Source organism: Saccostrea echinata, unplaced genomic scaffold, assembly GCF_033153115.1.
Source record: "Saccostrea echinata isolate AGI-Se365-2 ecotype Australia unplaced genomic scaffold, CSIRO_AGI_Sech_v1 ptg000022l, whole genome shotgun sequence".
Taxonomy (NCBI): Eukaryota; Metazoa; Mollusca; class Bivalvia; order Ostreida; family Ostreidae; genus Saccostrea; species Saccostrea echinata.
The window spans coordinates 1,370,139-1,387,381 of NW_026889771.1; the positions used below are offsets into that span (position 1 = coordinate 1,370,139).

The 17,243-nt window shown below is 33.7% G+C and overlaps 2 protein-coding genes across 2 annotated transcripts; one reads left to right on the forward strand and one right to left on the reverse strand.

Annotated features, from left to right (window-relative positions):
- The first annotated feature begins 8,156 nt into the window (after positions 1-8,156).
- Positions 8,157-11,035, forward strand: LOC133190190 (metalloreductase STEAP4-like). Its single transcript, XM_061325678.1, has one exon. The coding sequence runs from the start codon at positions 8,161-8,163 to the stop codon at positions 9,652-9,654; it is 1,494 nt and encodes a 497-aa protein (XP_061181662.1). The 5' UTR covers positions 8,157-8,160; the 3' UTR covers positions 9,655-11,035.
- Positions 11,036-14,799: 3,764 nt separating this feature from the next.
- On the reverse strand, positions 14,800-16,982 carry LOC133190766 (nucleoside diphosphate kinase homolog 5-like). Its single transcript, XM_061326454.1, has 5 exons — positions 16,804-16,982; positions 16,464-16,669; positions 15,479-15,579; positions 15,106-15,224; positions 14,800-15,013 (listed from the first exon to the last, which is right to left on the reverse strand). The coding sequence occupies exons 1-5, from the start codon at positions 16,939-16,941 to the stop codon at positions 14,936-14,938; spliced, it is 642 nt and encodes a 213-aa protein (XP_061182438.1). The 5' UTR covers positions 16,942-16,982; the 3' UTR covers positions 14,800-14,935.
- Positions 16,983-17,243: the final 261 nt, after the last annotated feature.

The window sequence follows — 17,243 nt, forward strand, 5'->3', positions numbered from 1 at the left end:
TCTCTTTGGAGAAGTGGACAGGCTTTCGTCTACATCTGACATCTGGATGTAGGCGAAAGCCTGTCCACTTCTCTAAAGAGAATATGTATCCCCCACCGATTAGTCTGCGTAAAATTTACCCGACTTTTCTTTTGCTGTCACCTACTGTGGTGCAAAATGTACTGCAAATGATTGTGAGGCAAGTATTATCAAGCCTAGACTGAATTACCTCGGTCTGCCATCTATGTTGTCTATAGGCTTAGAGCAAAAAGCGGTGTTTCATTACTCCAAATTACTGTTATAACCTGAGACATTTTTTTTGGATGAAACCAAATGTTAAACACTAATTTAGGAAAAGTTTGTTGAACACGTATTTGAATTTCTCAAGGTTATATTACATGTGTAGGAGAACGATTTCGCACGTTTGTTAAAAACTGATGTTGATCGTGTTCGATAACATAAATGTTATCTTTTTAGCTTACGTCATGATGCATTACGTTATTGTTCGGATTGACGTGGGCTTGTGAAGACGATTGATCGATTTCATTTAAATCCCTAAGTCTGTGGTGTACTTTCCAAAATAAACAGTTATCACTAGCGTATAGATAATCCAAAGAAACACTGTTTACTTATCAAGAAAAGGGTGAATAATTTACAATTCAGAATCTAAAATATTTTCTATAAACTAAAGCGTACACACTCCCACAGGGGGCCAAGAGTGCAAGAAAAAAATATTTCAAAAGTCATATATTTCAAAACAACTAAAACAATATAAAAGTGTTATATTAGTTGTTAGTATTTGCCTTTTTAAAAGGGCTTACATGTGTGAATATAGGAGCAAGTCCCCGTGCATTAATGCACAATTTCTTCTAGCCTTTTCACTATACACAAACAGTCTGACCTTGAAAATACTAATTAATGGCTATTGTTGAGTTTCTTTTTGCTTTTAGTAATGCACACTTTCTTAAACAAAATCACTATTTGCTTAATTTTTTGCATGGATAAATTTTATCAAAATAATTATTTACAGTATTACCTTACAGAGAAAATCAATGTATTCTTAATTTTTAGGATGAATAGTTTTTATCAAAATAAAACTTACAGTACATTTAGTTTGTGATATATTAAAGCAATCCGGATGCAGAAAAAGCCCATAAAATAAAGCTGATGCAATATACATCTTACTAAAGTACAATGATGGTAAAAAGAATTAAGGCTTAGCTTATTTAGCCTAGTTTTTATGGAAATCTTAAGCCAATCGATGTACGTGTTATCAGAAACGTTTCCCGACAAACGTCATTTTTCGCTAAACTTGACTGATCATTATCCGTCATCGCACCTGTCAATCTTGGAAGTAATCATTTCATTTGTATACCTCAGTGATTGACCAGACTTCTGGCAGATTGCCTCTTCAGCTGATCGCCAGTCCTTTTATACAGGTAATTATTTTCTATAAGTTTCGAAATGATTGTATTAATGTAGGTTTAATCTGCTGAATGATTTTGAAATCAAAACACACCTAAAAATAAGATGAAATCTGCCTTCAAAATTTTCATCTTTAAGGTATATTTTGTCATTCTGTTAAGACACGTTTTAAATACTGCATTAAGAGCTAAATGTATATGTTTATCATGGATATAACGAAAGATTCTGGAACGACGATGTCATCTACAAGTTTAAAATAAATTGTTGATAAATATATTTAAGATTTAAAATTATTTCTCTAGACCTTCATTTCATCTGTTCGTGACGTGTATGTCTAACTCGCGGATTTGATCAATACGATCACGACATTAGCCCACAGCAATCTAGGAATCTTCCTACGATACATTGTACTTTTTATGTTCGGTGACCATATTCTTGCCAGCTCATATGAAATTCAAACTTTCTGATGTCAAAAGCAATAGAAAATTCTCATTAAAAAAGAATTTATTCCTTGGTAAAGCTATTTCACTTGTGTTGATGTCAAAATTTTCCTTAGACACTCATTAAATTAACATAAAAATTAGGCTTAAGAAATTTTGAAATGTTAAACAAGAGAATCTCTCTCTCTCAAAAATAGTTGTTCCCAAAGAAAAGTTTTTAACCGTTTAAAGTTAAAAGTCGAAAAATTCATGGGCCACAAATAAAAAACAAAACAGCTAGAGGCTGGTCAACTTGGTCCATGGATGGTGTGCCAAGAGAATATACGTAATGTTCAATAAATTTTGTCTTTGGGATAAATCAAAATAATTGGGGGGGGGGGGGGGCGGAGCTTATCTAAAACTTGAGTTAAAAATTTATGTACTAATTGCCTTTTTTAAAGAAGCATGGGTATTAAATATATTAAAAAGAAGAACAATGTACGGTAAATTTTCTTCAATTGTGCATAAAAAATCAGTTTGGTCAAAGTACGTAATAAACGTACTTTGATGGATATGATTATATAGATCCTCTCAAGTCCGTGAAAAATTGGGGGAACGTAACAGTAAATTCACATCATAGTGGTACAGATTATTAAATCAAACTTTTTTGCCATAAATATGGAGAAATGGCTCATTGTGGGTTACATTTACTTTACACATACATCATATTAGACTTCTTCGACAGGTTAAAAAAGTAAGTACTTACATTGATAATACTACAACTTTTTTCTGGGGAATGTGTGTGTGAGGGTGTGTGTGTAATTTTAGGGGATAAACCTTCATAACATTTTTTTAGTCGAAACTTAATTGGGCATGATTTGTGAACATATTGAGTCGTCTGGTAAAAAGTTCAAGTGTGCAAGTACATAAAGGGCAATGGGATATAAAGCACTTCAAGAGGTATTGGGGTATTCTCTATTGAGAAGTTAATAGCTTGTTTTAATACCCCCCCCCTCCCAAGGGAGTATTAAATCGAGGCATCGGCTTCTCAAAAGAGAGTAGTATTAAAATGAGAATTCAGATACAATAAAATTAAAATACTTGTGAAGTAATCCTTTCTAAAATCGTACGAGAAATTGTGCCAATTTTTAAAAATACTTTGAAAGATTTAAATTTAAGCTTTGTCCTTAAACTATAGAAGACGTGTAATAATTTCCGAACTGAAGAGGGGTGAACTCAGGACTGTGCAAAAAGGTCAACAAAAATGTCATTCTACATGAAATGCATATGTATAATGTTCAGTCCCTCGACCAAAAAAAAAAATCATTTCGCCTTATTCAAATGTTGACATAACCATGCTCATTGTATGTTGTTTTACGTTCCATTCGAGAATTTTTCATTCAGACAAATATATATATATATATATATATATATATATATATATATATATATATATATATATATATATATATATATATATATATATATATATGTATAGAATAGAATAGAATAGAATAGGATTTATTACCAAATCAGGGCCCAATGGGCATAAACATATAACATGTATAATTACAGATAAGATAACAGACAGAATACAACATATAATGAAGAGCAATTCTTCCCATTTAGTACATTGGTGGTGTTTTGAGTTTCACATGTAGACATAGGTTGTCTTTATTTAAGATATATTTGTACTCTTAATTGATACAACTTGATGTGCAATGATGTGCATTACTATTACTAATATTATACATATAACTGAACACATAAAAAATGTCTGATACATCAACAAGAGGCAGCAAGAGACGGTGCTAAAGGATATACAGAAATCCACTTCTGCCTCATGTAGAATAAACAGATACATAATCTATGGAAATGAGTATTAAAAAATAATAATAATAATAATAACAATAATAATAGTATAATAATAATAATAATAATAATAATTAAGAAAAAAAAATTGTATGTTGAATGGCATGTGTAAATTACATTAAACTGCAATGGACAGCAAGAGTCAGTGCTGAAGGATAGTATTATTATTTTAATTAATCCACTTCTGCTCAATGCAGAGTATACAACAACACACGCATATTAACAACATAACATACTGTAGTATAAGTATTAAATCAAAGTACATGTAAGTAAAGTCAAGATCAACATGTGACTTTGAATTTGTCTAACTACACATGACTTATAAATTCACACAAATTGCATAGCACATCAACATCTTCACAGTTCATTAACCATAAAAATTGGTTACTTTTAGACATACTATTAAAAAGATGAGATCTCAGAGATATTGTGGAGAGTTAATTAATTCTTGATAGACTGTGGCATGGACAACCCAAAAGAAAATGTATTTCATCTTCTACCTCTTTTAATTTACAATTGGGGCATATTCTCTCTTCTCTTGGTATACCATTATGTCGACCTTTTTCAATCATCAGATTGTGAGAAGAGATTCGAAATTTTGTTAAAATCTTCCTTTTCTCAAATTTTCTTAAGATTAATAAATAAAGTTCTAGCCCAAAGTTTTGTTTGATTGTGCAGTAAGTGTCTAACTTCCCACAAGTACTTAATTGTTCCTTCTTTTGATACCACTTTTCAAGAAAATATGAATTAAGAATGCGTTTACAATGATATTTAAAGGCTGATGTAGATGATTTCAGATGAGGCATTAACTGAGGAAGTAGTTGTTTGAATATATCAATAGAACCAAACCATGATAATTTGTTTTTGTTGAAATTGGATATTGAGGCAGAGTATGCAGCTTTTAATAGAGGATATATATATATACTGAAGGGGTATTAAATTCAGAGAGGTAACAGAATCTTCATTGCACGGTTAAGATTTTTGTAATAGGCGAGTTAATTAATACAGTATTTATTTATTTATTGGTGATCTTAGTTCGCGAATACTATCGAAGTATGCGAAAAAAGTGCTGGAATATCAAGGAACATTCCAACGATACTAATTTTTAAAAAGGGTATATAAAAGAAATTAAATGTATACATGGAGAAATGGCTTCTTGCATGAAGCGAACGAAGTCGTCAACTGGAAAATAAGGAAATGTGCAATAAAATAAAGTCACTTACATCAACTTTTCGTCTAATTCGACTTCATGACACGTACATTTCAACTGAACTTGGTTATAAAAAGATAAACGATTCTGCAAAATTGCTATAGTTGAAAATTTTGAAGGGAAACAAACTTACATTTAGTAGGAGGAAAAGGTCTTAATGCTCATTTTTCTAGAATGTCAACTCCAGTAGGATATATAAAAATGCTGGACATTTTCCGTGAATGAAATGATCTGTAGATGTTTTTGAGTTAGTCTTATCTACATGTATCCCTTAAAATAAAGTGCAGTAAAAAAAATTAGAATTCGAAGAAAAATATCCTACAAATGCATGGTAATAGACTTGTAAACACCTTAAACTTAGCAAAATGTTCATGCAGTTTACCTGTATTTTAATGTGACGAAAAGACAACCAGGAAGTAGAGGGGTCGAAAAAGGTCACTATACACGAAATGTTTTTTTTTTTTTTTTTTTAAAGATTGGAGGGAGGGGCCAGGCCCAATCATTTCACCTTATTTAAATGTTGACATAATCGTGCTTCATGAACAATGATAAATACTGATGTGTCTGTGTATTGAATTCACACAGGTAATACAGACTTCATTTTGCACGCGGACCCAAATTTATTTTATCTTTGGTCCTAGGTATGTAAAACTCATCTTTATTTATTTGTGTGTCTTTGATATCTTTTATATAGTTTCCATTTCTAATTTTTCTTTTTCTAGTTGGTAATTTCCATATCTCATTGATGTTAAAAAGTATTTCACCTAATCAGCGTTTAATACTATATGAATTATTCTATTTTTAGCTTCAAATGATAATTTAATTTGCATTATTTTCATTATAAGTAAATTAGTAGTGTATGTCGGAGTTTGTGGTTTTTGTCCAATGAAATGAATTATATTTACTAATTCTCATTTTCAGACTAGGTCTTGTTTTTTAAATAATTTTTTATCTAAATAATTTTTATTACTTGCGTTGTATTTCTGAACTTAAATTTGTATACTAATTAATATTATCTAGTAGATATGGAGAAAATCTCTCTCTCTCTCTCTCTCTCTCTCTCTCTCTCTCTCTCAGGCTTTCTGTGTATAAATTTAAAAATTGGAAAAGTTATCAATGACCCGACAACATTCTTATATTTAAGCAGTCTAATATGTCCTTAGATAAACTTCAACCGCACCACCAAAACTTTTAGATAATATTCAAATATCTAAAACAACACAGTCGCCTCCCGGTTAAAGTCAGTAGGTGAAACATTTGCCTTGTTGAGTGCACGCTCCCATTCTGTATACAAATGTATTACTGTGGGGGGACTGTTTTACATACAAAATCCCACTTTCTCAGCAACCTTTGCAGGTATATTTACCTTTTATTACCATATCCACACCCAGGTCTATACATATCTGTAATGATTGCATAACGACCAAGCTGTTTTATTTCAAGCTGAACAAAGACATGAATTTCGTTCAAAGTGGAATAGAAATATATCATTTCTTAAAAATAAAGTTTCTATATTCACGTGACCTTTAAAAAATTAACCAGAGACGGTTTAAGTGTATATTATAAATTGATTATTTGGTACTAAATCGTGAAGAACAAATCAGCAATATTAAATTGTTGTATTTATGAGAATTCCATTTACTTATGCCTCAATATTCTACACTGATTGTATAAATTAACGTAGACCTTTAGAATTTAACAGACCCTTCTTTCTTAAATGAAATATGGCTTATTTGACTTACCTTGAACAAAGACACTTTACGGAAGAAAAACTTAAAATAACGCGTTAATTATGGATATCACTTAAGGTTAAAAGAAATATTTACATTTCTTCTAAATGGCCTGAGATACAAAAAAGCAAAACGTTTAGTTTTTTCCTTAGTTGTTAATAATCTAAGGTTATTAAGTACAGCTACATGTTGTTTCATTAAATGATACAATAAGGCATTATGCATGTGTATATCGTAGAATTTTTTTAACGGTGATGTTTGTGCCCGATAACATTGTGACTTTCTGATCAGGCATATCTTTGCTTTTAAAATTTGAATATAAAGAAACATTTATAAAAGGAAAAGTCGTGTATTTATGTGTGTACTTCTCGTTCAACGATTTATGATGATGATAATGACGATGATGCATGTACATAAAAAAAAATAAATCTAAATAAAAGGCGGAGAAACTCCCACCTCTCTACAGTAGACAGAATATTGCTAACGCACGTACCACGCAATATTCTGAACATTTGCCTAATCGACACAAGTAAATTTATATGCCATCTGTTCCAATGAAGTCGAAATTCCCAATGTCCTAGTGTCAAAAAAAAGTCTTGGGTGTCAAAATAAGACCCCCCAAAAGACCGTCTTGTCCAAAAATTTTCTGAAGTCTATTGCGCACAGTTTTGCACTGAAATGAATTTAGTGGTTACCGATGGTGGTCACTGAGGCTGCAAAGTTGGATACCTCCCTGTTTCTCAAATGAATAAAGAACATTATGGGGGGGGGGGGGGGGTTACCAGACAGATTCCTAGACATCCAAAAAAGGTTCATCAGATGTTATTTTTGAGGGAACACAAGTGTCTTTCACTAATTAACAATTTTCAATTGCCAATGAGTACATGACTAATTATAATTAGTCATGTACTCATTGGCAATTGAAAATTGTTAATTAGAGAGAGACACAAGCATAAAGTAAATGTTCTCTATGGTGCACTAGTATACTATATATCAGCAAAATTATTGAGGGGGGGGGGAGGACACGGCACCCTCCCCACCCCAGTTCCTGCGGCCATGTAGTGTATATGTTTATCCGTAGTTAGCTCCTGTCAATTCGTGTCGAAAGTGCTAATTGTAAGCTAGATGTAATCATTTTGTAAATTGCACCCCATTAACGTCCTTAGCTGTCCTGGCCTGCAGGTAATTGGTCTCGATTTAAATGACCACCGTTGGAATATACATGTATCATGATCGATTGAGGATGTAGGGGTCATGTCGTATTTTTATTTCCTTTTCCACCTGTGTAATGTGACCAGGTTAATATTTTGACCCATCCCAAAATTTATGGGATGGTTCACTAAAAGGTCGACTGCTACGTGAGCGTGCCAACAACTTCAAGTTCTTATTATGTCCGGCTTTGTATCTTTTTAAAAGAAAAGAATAGATATTTAATGTTCAGAAGAATGAACGCCACAATTTAATTTTGCGCCGCTCTACTAGTATATACTTCTTGCTAATGTTATCGTTTTCATTGCAGGAGTGAATGATGCCCTGTGAGCTCAAAACCAGGGTGGGGATCATTGGGTCAGGGAATTTTTCCCGAGCCCTCGCCAAAAGACTGAAAAACGCCGGTTATGAAGTGGTCATCGGAAGCCGACGTCCGCGCAATCTATCTGAAGTAGATAATTGTCTCTGCAATGTTACGATGACGTCACTAGAAGACTGTGTCAAGCAGGTGTCCATTGTGTTTTTGGCCATTCATTTTGAAAACTACAAAGATTGTTTGTCAAACCATGAAGATCTTTTTACTGGCAAAACCGTTGTGGATGTTTCTAACAGGCTTAAGCTTCCTAAGCACCGATCCAATGCGGAGTATCTTAGTTCACTTTTACCCAATGCTAATATTGTCAAAGCCTTCAATGTCATATCAGCATACGCCATGGAAAATGAGTTCGCGGGCGGAAGCCAGGAAGTCTTTATAGCAGGCGATGATCTAGCAGCGCGGGAGAGAGTTTGTGTTATTGCAAGAGACATGGGATTCGTTGCAAGTGACTGGGGTCTCTTACAGTCAGCCCGACGAATCGAATCGTATCCGTTGAAAATATTCCCTGGATGGAAAACGCCTATACTTTTCACAGTGGGGGTTTTCGTCGTGTGGTTTTTATATATCATTTTCATTTACTTCGTCAAGAAAACTGCGTATCGATGGGACCAGATCTTCGTGAAAGTTCTGAACAAGCCTCTCTGCATGACAGCCATGACTGTGTATGCGTGCACATATCTACCAAGCTCTTTTGCAAGTGCCTTTCAGCTGTATCATGGTACAAAGCACATCAACTTCCCAGGCTGGTTAAATAGATGGCTTTTGACAAGAAAACAGCTGGGTCTTATAGCCTTTGTGCTTGTTTGTATCCATGTCATCATGTCTGTTTTGATCATGAGTCCCACATATCTAAGTTCCTGGTTTCAGTCTACGACAATAGTCATTCCAGGAAATCGAACAGACGACATCAAAATACCCATCAAAACCTGGATGGTCTGGAAAGGTGAGGCTGCGTGTTTAGTGGGAATTTTAGCATTTGTTTGTATGTGTATCATCGCTATATCAACATTGCCCTCTGTCACAAGAACTTTGAACTGGAGAGAATGGAGATTTGTCCAATCAAAGCTTGGTCACGTGGTTCTTTTCCTCTCCATTTGTCACGTGGTCATCATGGGTGCTCCCGGTTGGGCGAAAGGAGGGCTCATCAAAACGCTACAATCTATAACATTTCTAAGTTTGATTATTCCATTCTTCACACTTTTCTTCAAGGTTATTTTCTCTTTTCCTTGTATTGACAAATATGTGCAGAAGATACGTCGAGGTTGGGAGGCGTCATATTCAAAATGTCGTGCTAAGTGCTCACAAAAACATGCCACGTTTGGCAAAGTGTATTCAAAGCCCCTGGATCAGGACAATATTTCTGAGGAGGACATGATGATAGGGTCACGGGAGGAACATTTAAGTTGTGCATGTCAGGATACTTCTATAGTGTAGGAGAAAACTGATATGTTAATTTATTTGTATTCTTTGTCATTTTCGAAAGTAGCATTTTCAATATTTACCATTCAGGAAACGAAATATTATGGAGGTTACAGGGTATATATAAGAACTTGTTTTGCTTTAGTTCTTCGCATGCATGTTTACCTCTACAAATGTTTTTTTAAATTAAATTATGTTGGACGATAGACACTCACACTTCATTTCTTGAACTGGAGTTCTGGTATTAAACTATTTGCATCCATATCCATTGTCCTCCTCGCTTTCGCTAAACGTGGGAAATGATAATTTGGGTCTTTTTGGGTTGTCCATCATTTTGTCTGTCTGCTACACTTTAGTTTCCGATATCTTCTTAAAGTCCTTAAGTTTTTCAACGAAGTTTTGTTACTCCCCCTTACTTAAAGAAGATACCTAGCACTTTTGAGGTCAAAAGGGGAAAGGTCAAGGTCAGAAATTAATCTAAATATTGCATGAAATTGTTTCCAGCTTTTTATTTTAGTTCTATTTGAGCTTTTGCAGAGAAAGCCCATTGATTTTTTTTTTCAATGAGTTTTACACCATAACTCCCCGTCACTAAAGATACCTAGTGATTTTGAGGTCAAAAGGCCAAGGTCAGAAATTTAAATACTAGTATTGCATTTAACGTTTTTCCTTTAATAACTTAAGTTCTCTGTAAACTTTTTAAGTTCTTGGCTCTTCAACGTAGGAAAGACACCAACTGATTTGATGCCAAAGGGTGAAGGATTAAGGTCATTACTCGCGCTCTTGTCAATACTAGTACATGTAGATTGAAATACACGTTTTACATGACTTCTAGCAACAATAAAACTTAAACAATATCAAAATTCTCCTTCTCTCCATATCTGCTTTTATAGGTCTTTCATTCTTAAGCAGGGACTTAAATTCCCAGAATAGCTTAATCATTTTTATACGTGTTTTTTCTTTCAATTTCGAATCGGCACCGTTTTTTTCTTTTTTATTTTTGAGCAATTGCTGAAGAGTGTCTTATTGTTGTTGATTTTTCTATAATTTTTATACCTATATAGTCATCAATGTCCATTAAATATTATCCGTATAAGACATGGTAGTGACCACATGATCATATACCTATATTGTCATCAATGTTCATTAAATATTATCCGTATAAGTAATGGTAGTGATCACATAATTATAATGATCCATCTGGAGGTGGAGGCAACTAGTGTGTGCTACAAGTCGTATTAACTAAACAGCCTTCATAAATGCTAAATACATTGTGCCTGTACAGAATCTTGACCGAATCGCTTACATGAAAATGTGATTTATTTACACAATACGCATTAAATCGAGATGCTTTGAATGACATTTGTTTATTTATTGCTTGTTGTTGAACAAATTATTAAATTTAAAACCCATTAAAAGGATTTTTTCTTTATATTTCATCAGGACAGGAATCATTATAAATATTCTTTAAAAGATACCTTTAAAAAATTCAAAGTGAATGTTTCTTTAATGTGTGAATTTATGGATGCATCGAGGTAGAAAAATAATTAACAGACAAACCTTTTTGCCACAGCTAAAGTTATAGTACGGTGATTCTGAAATTGCAGAAAACTAAACACCACGGACCTAGTGGGAAAAAGATTAATATATATACATGTACTAGTATAATCTTCATAGGCGCTCCCCACGTAAGTTTGTAGATGACGAAATGATAAGTCTACATAGGTCCACCCCTCTTTACTATTGATTTTATAGTATAGAGGGGTAGACTTATCATTTCGTCATCTACAAACTTACATGGGGAGCGCCTTTGATTATTTAAGTGTAAATTCATTTCTTTCAAAACGGCAGTAAAACGTCGCACCATACGAAAAGCAAAAGTAGCAATTTGCAGGTAAAAAAGAAAGTCAAAATTGATAGCAGCAACATACTGACATAAAATAAGAAATTACATTTATTCAAAAACTGCTACATACGAAGAATAAAACACTTGCTGTGGCGTTCAACTCAACATTTAGATATATCGACGACGTATTATCATTTATTAACAATAGTTACTTCCATTCATATGTCGGCTCAATCAAAAATTTCCAAAGTAATATATAGGGAACAATCTTCTAAACAGGGCGACATTGATCATTGTCCTCCGCTTTCGCGAAAGCGAGGGGACATTAAATCTCATTCGTCTGTCAGTCTGTCCGTCTGTCCCAAAAACTTTAACCCTGGTCATAACTTTTGAATGAGAAGAGATGGGGCTTTCATATTTCACAAGTACATTGCCTGTGACAAGACCTTTCCAAATATCCTATGATGTTTGACCCCGTGACCTTGACCTCGATGTTTGACCTACTTTTCAAAAATGTTAACATCACTTTAAATTGGTCATAACTTTTGAAAGAGAAAATATAGGGCTTTCATATTCATATTACACATGTACATTACCTGTGATAAGACCTTTCTAAATAAACTATGATTTTTTTACCCTGTGACCTTGACCATGAAGTTTGACCTACTTTTCAGAAATGTTATTTTTCCTTACAACTTTTGATTGAGAAGAGATATAGGGCTTTCATATTTGACATGTGCATTACCTGTGACAAGTTGTTTCCGAGCATTCTATGATTTTTTGACCCCTTGACCTTGACCTTCATGTTTGACCTAATTTTCAACAAAAAAAACTTTTAAAATCTTGTGGAAGTATGGCAGGGCCTTAATTAGTCCTATGTGTAAACATCCTCAATCAGGAATTGTTGATTTAAGTCTGTTTAGGTCAGGGCTAGGGTGGGGCTACAACAGGGGATCAGATCTGAGTTTTATACGAATATGTGTGGGAAAAAGCAACAATGTCACAGTATATCACATCAATATGCAAATACTCCCAAGTGTTGTTGATTCATTTTAGTATTCAAATTAAGGATCCTAGCATTAGGATTGGACTTAAATTGGAGTTCAGATTTTACATGATGCCATTGTACAAGAAAGAAACCACAATGTCATGATGGTCAAATTAATATAAAAGCATCCTAATGTTGTGTGGATTCAAGTTGGTTAAATCTTAAACCCTTGAAGTAGGGGCCACAATATGGAGTCCAAATTTATCATATTAAAGAGAGGAAGAAATACTGACGAACAACTGGGCTATTGGTGACTCAGGTGAGCGTTGTGGCCTATGGGCCTTTTGTTTTCTAAAGTATACTATATGCTCACTCCTCTCATGGCACCTGATCCCACCTCTGATGTCTTAGATGTCCGTGTTTGCTCTGCTCCTATTTTGTAATGTTTAATGGACTTTGGAGCTCGAATACTGTTCGTTATCTCCACATATTTCATAAATCGGCAAAATTATGGGGGGGGTCCTATGGCCATGTTGAAGTATGAAGTGCATTTGTCATAGCGTGTACAAAAGTGACATACATTTTCTGAACAAATTGACTGAAACTGGATAAAGAAAAAAAGTTCTTATTTTGCACTCAGGAAAGTAAAATATACATAAAGATAATTTAATAGGTGATTAGTTTGAACCACTTGAATCTTCCATGGAAAACCTGTTCTCTTTAGAGAGATGGAGATAGTTATATTTACCTGTCAACATCTAGTAAACCTGTCAATGGATATACCCGTATACTACGAATATCCTATGAATATACATATATGTGATACGAACCAGTGTTGTATAGTAGCCTTTCTCCCTAGCCGTCCACCCCACCCCCTCCCCTCCCCCCAAGAACTGACTATATAGAACCCCCACCCGGAAATCTGGCTGCATAGTAGATCTTCCGCCTTTGAAAGCTGGCTATTTAGTGGGATTTGCTTCCTTTTGTGGCCAGATTGTAGGAAAAACCATAGACCTGAAGCATAGGTCGGTGGAAAAACCTAGTATATTAACAGCAGTAGATTCCCCCTGTCTTTCCATTCAGATTACATTTATGATGGGCTATTCTTTGCAATAGTTTACAATATTTGAAGTTATGTTAAACAGGTTGCAATAATTAATTCTTTTCAACCTTAATTAGTCGTTAACAAAGGTGTTGCAGTTCCTTTGTTATCTTGTGTTATATTTTCCCTAAACTTGTAGCAGAAAATTCGAACAATTTTAAAGTAAAAAAAGATATTCCATTTTCTCACTTTCAATGGTACCAAACAATGTAAAATTATATTGGGAAATGTCATACCAACTTTTATCATTACATGAATTGAAATTTTAATCAGTCACATTGCAGAATGTGACACATTTTGTGCTTTTTTCAATAGGGAATCCCCATTGTTTTGAAAAACTTCCTCCTTGAAACAAAATGAAATTTATATGGACATTAAGAAACCAGGAGTTTTCTTCAAAACTGTTGTTTCCGATATTTGTTTCAAAGAGGCATATTTTTTTTTTTAAGTTTAAAAAAAAGTTATTATACCTCCGAAATGAAAGAGCATTACTTTAAATTCCACACATTGGTATGTTAGGATTGGTTAAGCAGGTTGACCATTTATCATTTTCCCCCCTTCAGTTGGTTCGAATTCTAGAATGGCTGGTACATTTTTTTTCGTAATATAATGGGAAGGTAATGAAATATGAAGTCAAAAAATAGAATGTATGCCAGTATGAAGTTTAAACTCACTTTTTATATGTCACATCTTATATTAAATACACTTAAATTGTTTTTCTTGTTACTGTGATCTAAAGTTTCCTAAATTGAAATTACTCAGATGTAATTACCTTGGACACAGCTTTATTTATTGACATGCACTAGAACACTTTTCATGTCTACATCTTTCAAAATACATGTACTGTTCAAATTTTATTGTGCTAGCTTCCTTCTCATACAATATAGTAATTAAAAAAGTACTAATGAGTTGAATAAAGTCCATCAACAGTTGTACAAACAAGGCAGTTATTATGTTAAAAAAACACATATATATAAATATAAATGTTAGACGTTTTGTCAATATAGGGAAAGACCCGCCTTGTAAATAAAGCTATCTACATGTACATACAACTGTAGCTGTATCTATTTTTAGAGATAACTCCTTATGCATGGTGGGTATTTAAGTCATTCTCGATATAGGGAAAAGTCGTATGTTTCTGAAACACACTCTTTGACTTGTAGGCATGTATTCACTAAAATTGTAGTAATATTAACTTCACTAAAATTGTAGTAATGCGTGACATAAATTGAATTTGGATGATTTATTTACAAGTATGTATTAACATATGACAAATATGGATGTAATATCACAAAAGTTTGATGAACTGAAGATAGGGATGATTTATAATCATTCTATAATATATTAATTGTCCTTGTTTCTATTTAGGTTCCTGAACAAGCTGACGAACTTTGGGTTTATTGGGGTTATTTTCAAGTAGCCAGTCTGCAAGCCATATCTGCAATAGGAGAAAAGAAATGTAATATGTACACCTAATTTTGCATTTTGATTGTAGAAAAATCAAGTTATTAAATTAGGTAAACTCCTTACAGCTGGATCAATTGGTTTTTGTTTGCAGAGTTCTGTAAGGCCCTTCAGTAGGGTGGGGTTGACGGCCTTGGCCAGGTAGTCTTTAGCTGCTTGTCCAACAGGAACTGGCTCAATCACACCTACAGACAAACATTATTATATAGGCTACCTTCTAATACTCATTTCTGATGTGTTGATTTTTTTTTTTAAAAATGTTGTATAAATTGACTATGCATGAATTCTTATACATGTATTCAGGTTTTACAATCTTCATCAATTCTAAATTTTATTCAAGCTAGTCAGTTTACATATAAAACAGTTTTGTTACTGTTGTATGTTAATAGGAATGAAATCAAAACTATAAAACATTACATAGAAACAACATGCAACTTACTGTCAGGGAAGAAAAATCGAATTTCTTTTTCCGAGCTAGAAAAGCTGTCACTACCATGGAGAGCATTACGCTGGTCATCTGTTCCATACACAGCTCTTAAACTGTAAAATAGAAATGATCGAGATTTAACTGTTATCAGACTGTCTGTCTATATTGTCTTATTGTATAATAAGAAGTAACAGGATTTAATTGAAGGATTACCATGGACACAAAATTCAGCTCAAGTCAATGTATGAAACCTTCATTCAAAATGATTATACTGATTCATATAGGGCTGTCATGAGTACCCGAAATAACCGAGAACCACGGTCCAAGTTGTTCGGTTCGGTTCCGGTTCCATTTTTCCGGATTTCGGTTCGGGTCTGGTTTATATATTAGAGTCTGTTCAATACAAAAAATGGCGTCGAAATCAAAGGAATGATGACTATAACAGTGATAAATAAACATCTCAAATGAAATCTACTCCATTCCATGACAAAACACTTGTCACGGAAGTATTAGATAATTATCAAAACGAGCAGGAATGGTCAGGTTGTGGCTAATAGTAGGCCAAGTCACCGATGTCTAGACGTTCGCATGGTTAAGACTTGTTTTCAATGTAAATTTAGTGTAACAAATAAAGATTTTTCAAGTTAAATTCATGAAATTAAGGTTTAAAATAGATGTCAATACCCGACCCGAAAAACCCGAAACCGAACCGAAAATTTACAGAACCGACCCGACCCGAAAAATTTTGGAACCGTGACAGCCCTAGATTCATAACATAATTATAAATTAGATATAGTCCCTTCATACAATGGAAGTCTACAGGTATAGATGAAAGTAATGGGAATATAAACTACTTTTAAAAATCTGCAATATTTTTTTATTTTAATTTCAATCTTACATGTCATAATATTCAACAAGGAAAAGTAATTTTGACAGCTGAGCATTTTCTGTTCTTTTCAGACTTTTACTGTGTACATCACTATAAAAAATGTTTTACCAGTCTGGGTGAGTCTGTCTTGCTTTAAGAGCATTAGTTGGTCCAATTAGTTCTCTCCAGTATGATATTGCTTGGTCCCTGGCAATGACAAGTGCTAATATTGGTCCACTGCTCATGTAGGCAACCAGACTTGGAAAGAACATTTTACCATAATGTTCTGCATAAAAATCACTGGCTTGTTCAGGAGTTAAATGAACACGCCTTTTCTGGAATTAAAAATTTAATATAAACATACTTAAGATAAAAAAAATTAAGAAAATAAGAATATTTTTATACCGATCAAACTCAAAGTAGAGGAAATTCGAACAAATAACAGAGAGACTTTAACGTTGATTTTTACCTGCAAAATAGCAAATCCCGATCTCAAAATGATGTCCTCAATTTCCTCTGATTTGTGAATAGCATCAGGTTTAACAATAGCAAGAGTTCTCTCCACGTATATTTGTGGAGGTTCCATTGTAGCTTTTTCACCTGTCATATTTTCTGCTTGTCAATGGCGTCTGTTGCTTAGCAAAGGTAAATCGCGAGAACATCTCGGAGGTTATCACGTGATCCAAATAAAAATGGCAGCGACCATTTAAAAAAAGAAGCGTCCATAGTCACTTCGCTTTTCACTGACTTCGTTGGCTGAATATTGAGCAAATGCATTCTTACATAGTGTAGAGATAGTAATTAAGAAAAATGGACAATGTAAGTAAACAGCAACAAATGTTGCATTAGTAATTAACATGCATACAATATTCATAAGCTTTTTACACAAGTTTGTACAAGATTTTCATT

Excerpts from the sequence above, each read along its gene's own strand:
- LOC133190190 (XM_061325678.1), top strand. The coding sequence starts at position 8,161 with ATGATGCCCTGTGAGCTCAAAACCAGGGTGGGGATCATTGGGTCAGGG.
- LOC133190766 (XM_061326454.1), bottom strand. The coding sequence starts at position 16,941 with ATGACAGGTGAAAAAGCTACAATGGAACCTCCACAAATATACGTGGAG. Across the intron at positions 15,225-15,478 it reads TCGATTTTTCTTCCCTGACA|GTGTGATTGAGCCAGTTCCT; the intron begins GTAAGTTGCATG and ends GTTTGTCTGTAG. Across the intron at positions 15,014-15,105 it reads AAAAACCAATTGATCCAGCT|ATATGGCTTGCAGACTGGCT; the intron begins GTAAGGAGTTTA and ends CTCCTATTGCAG.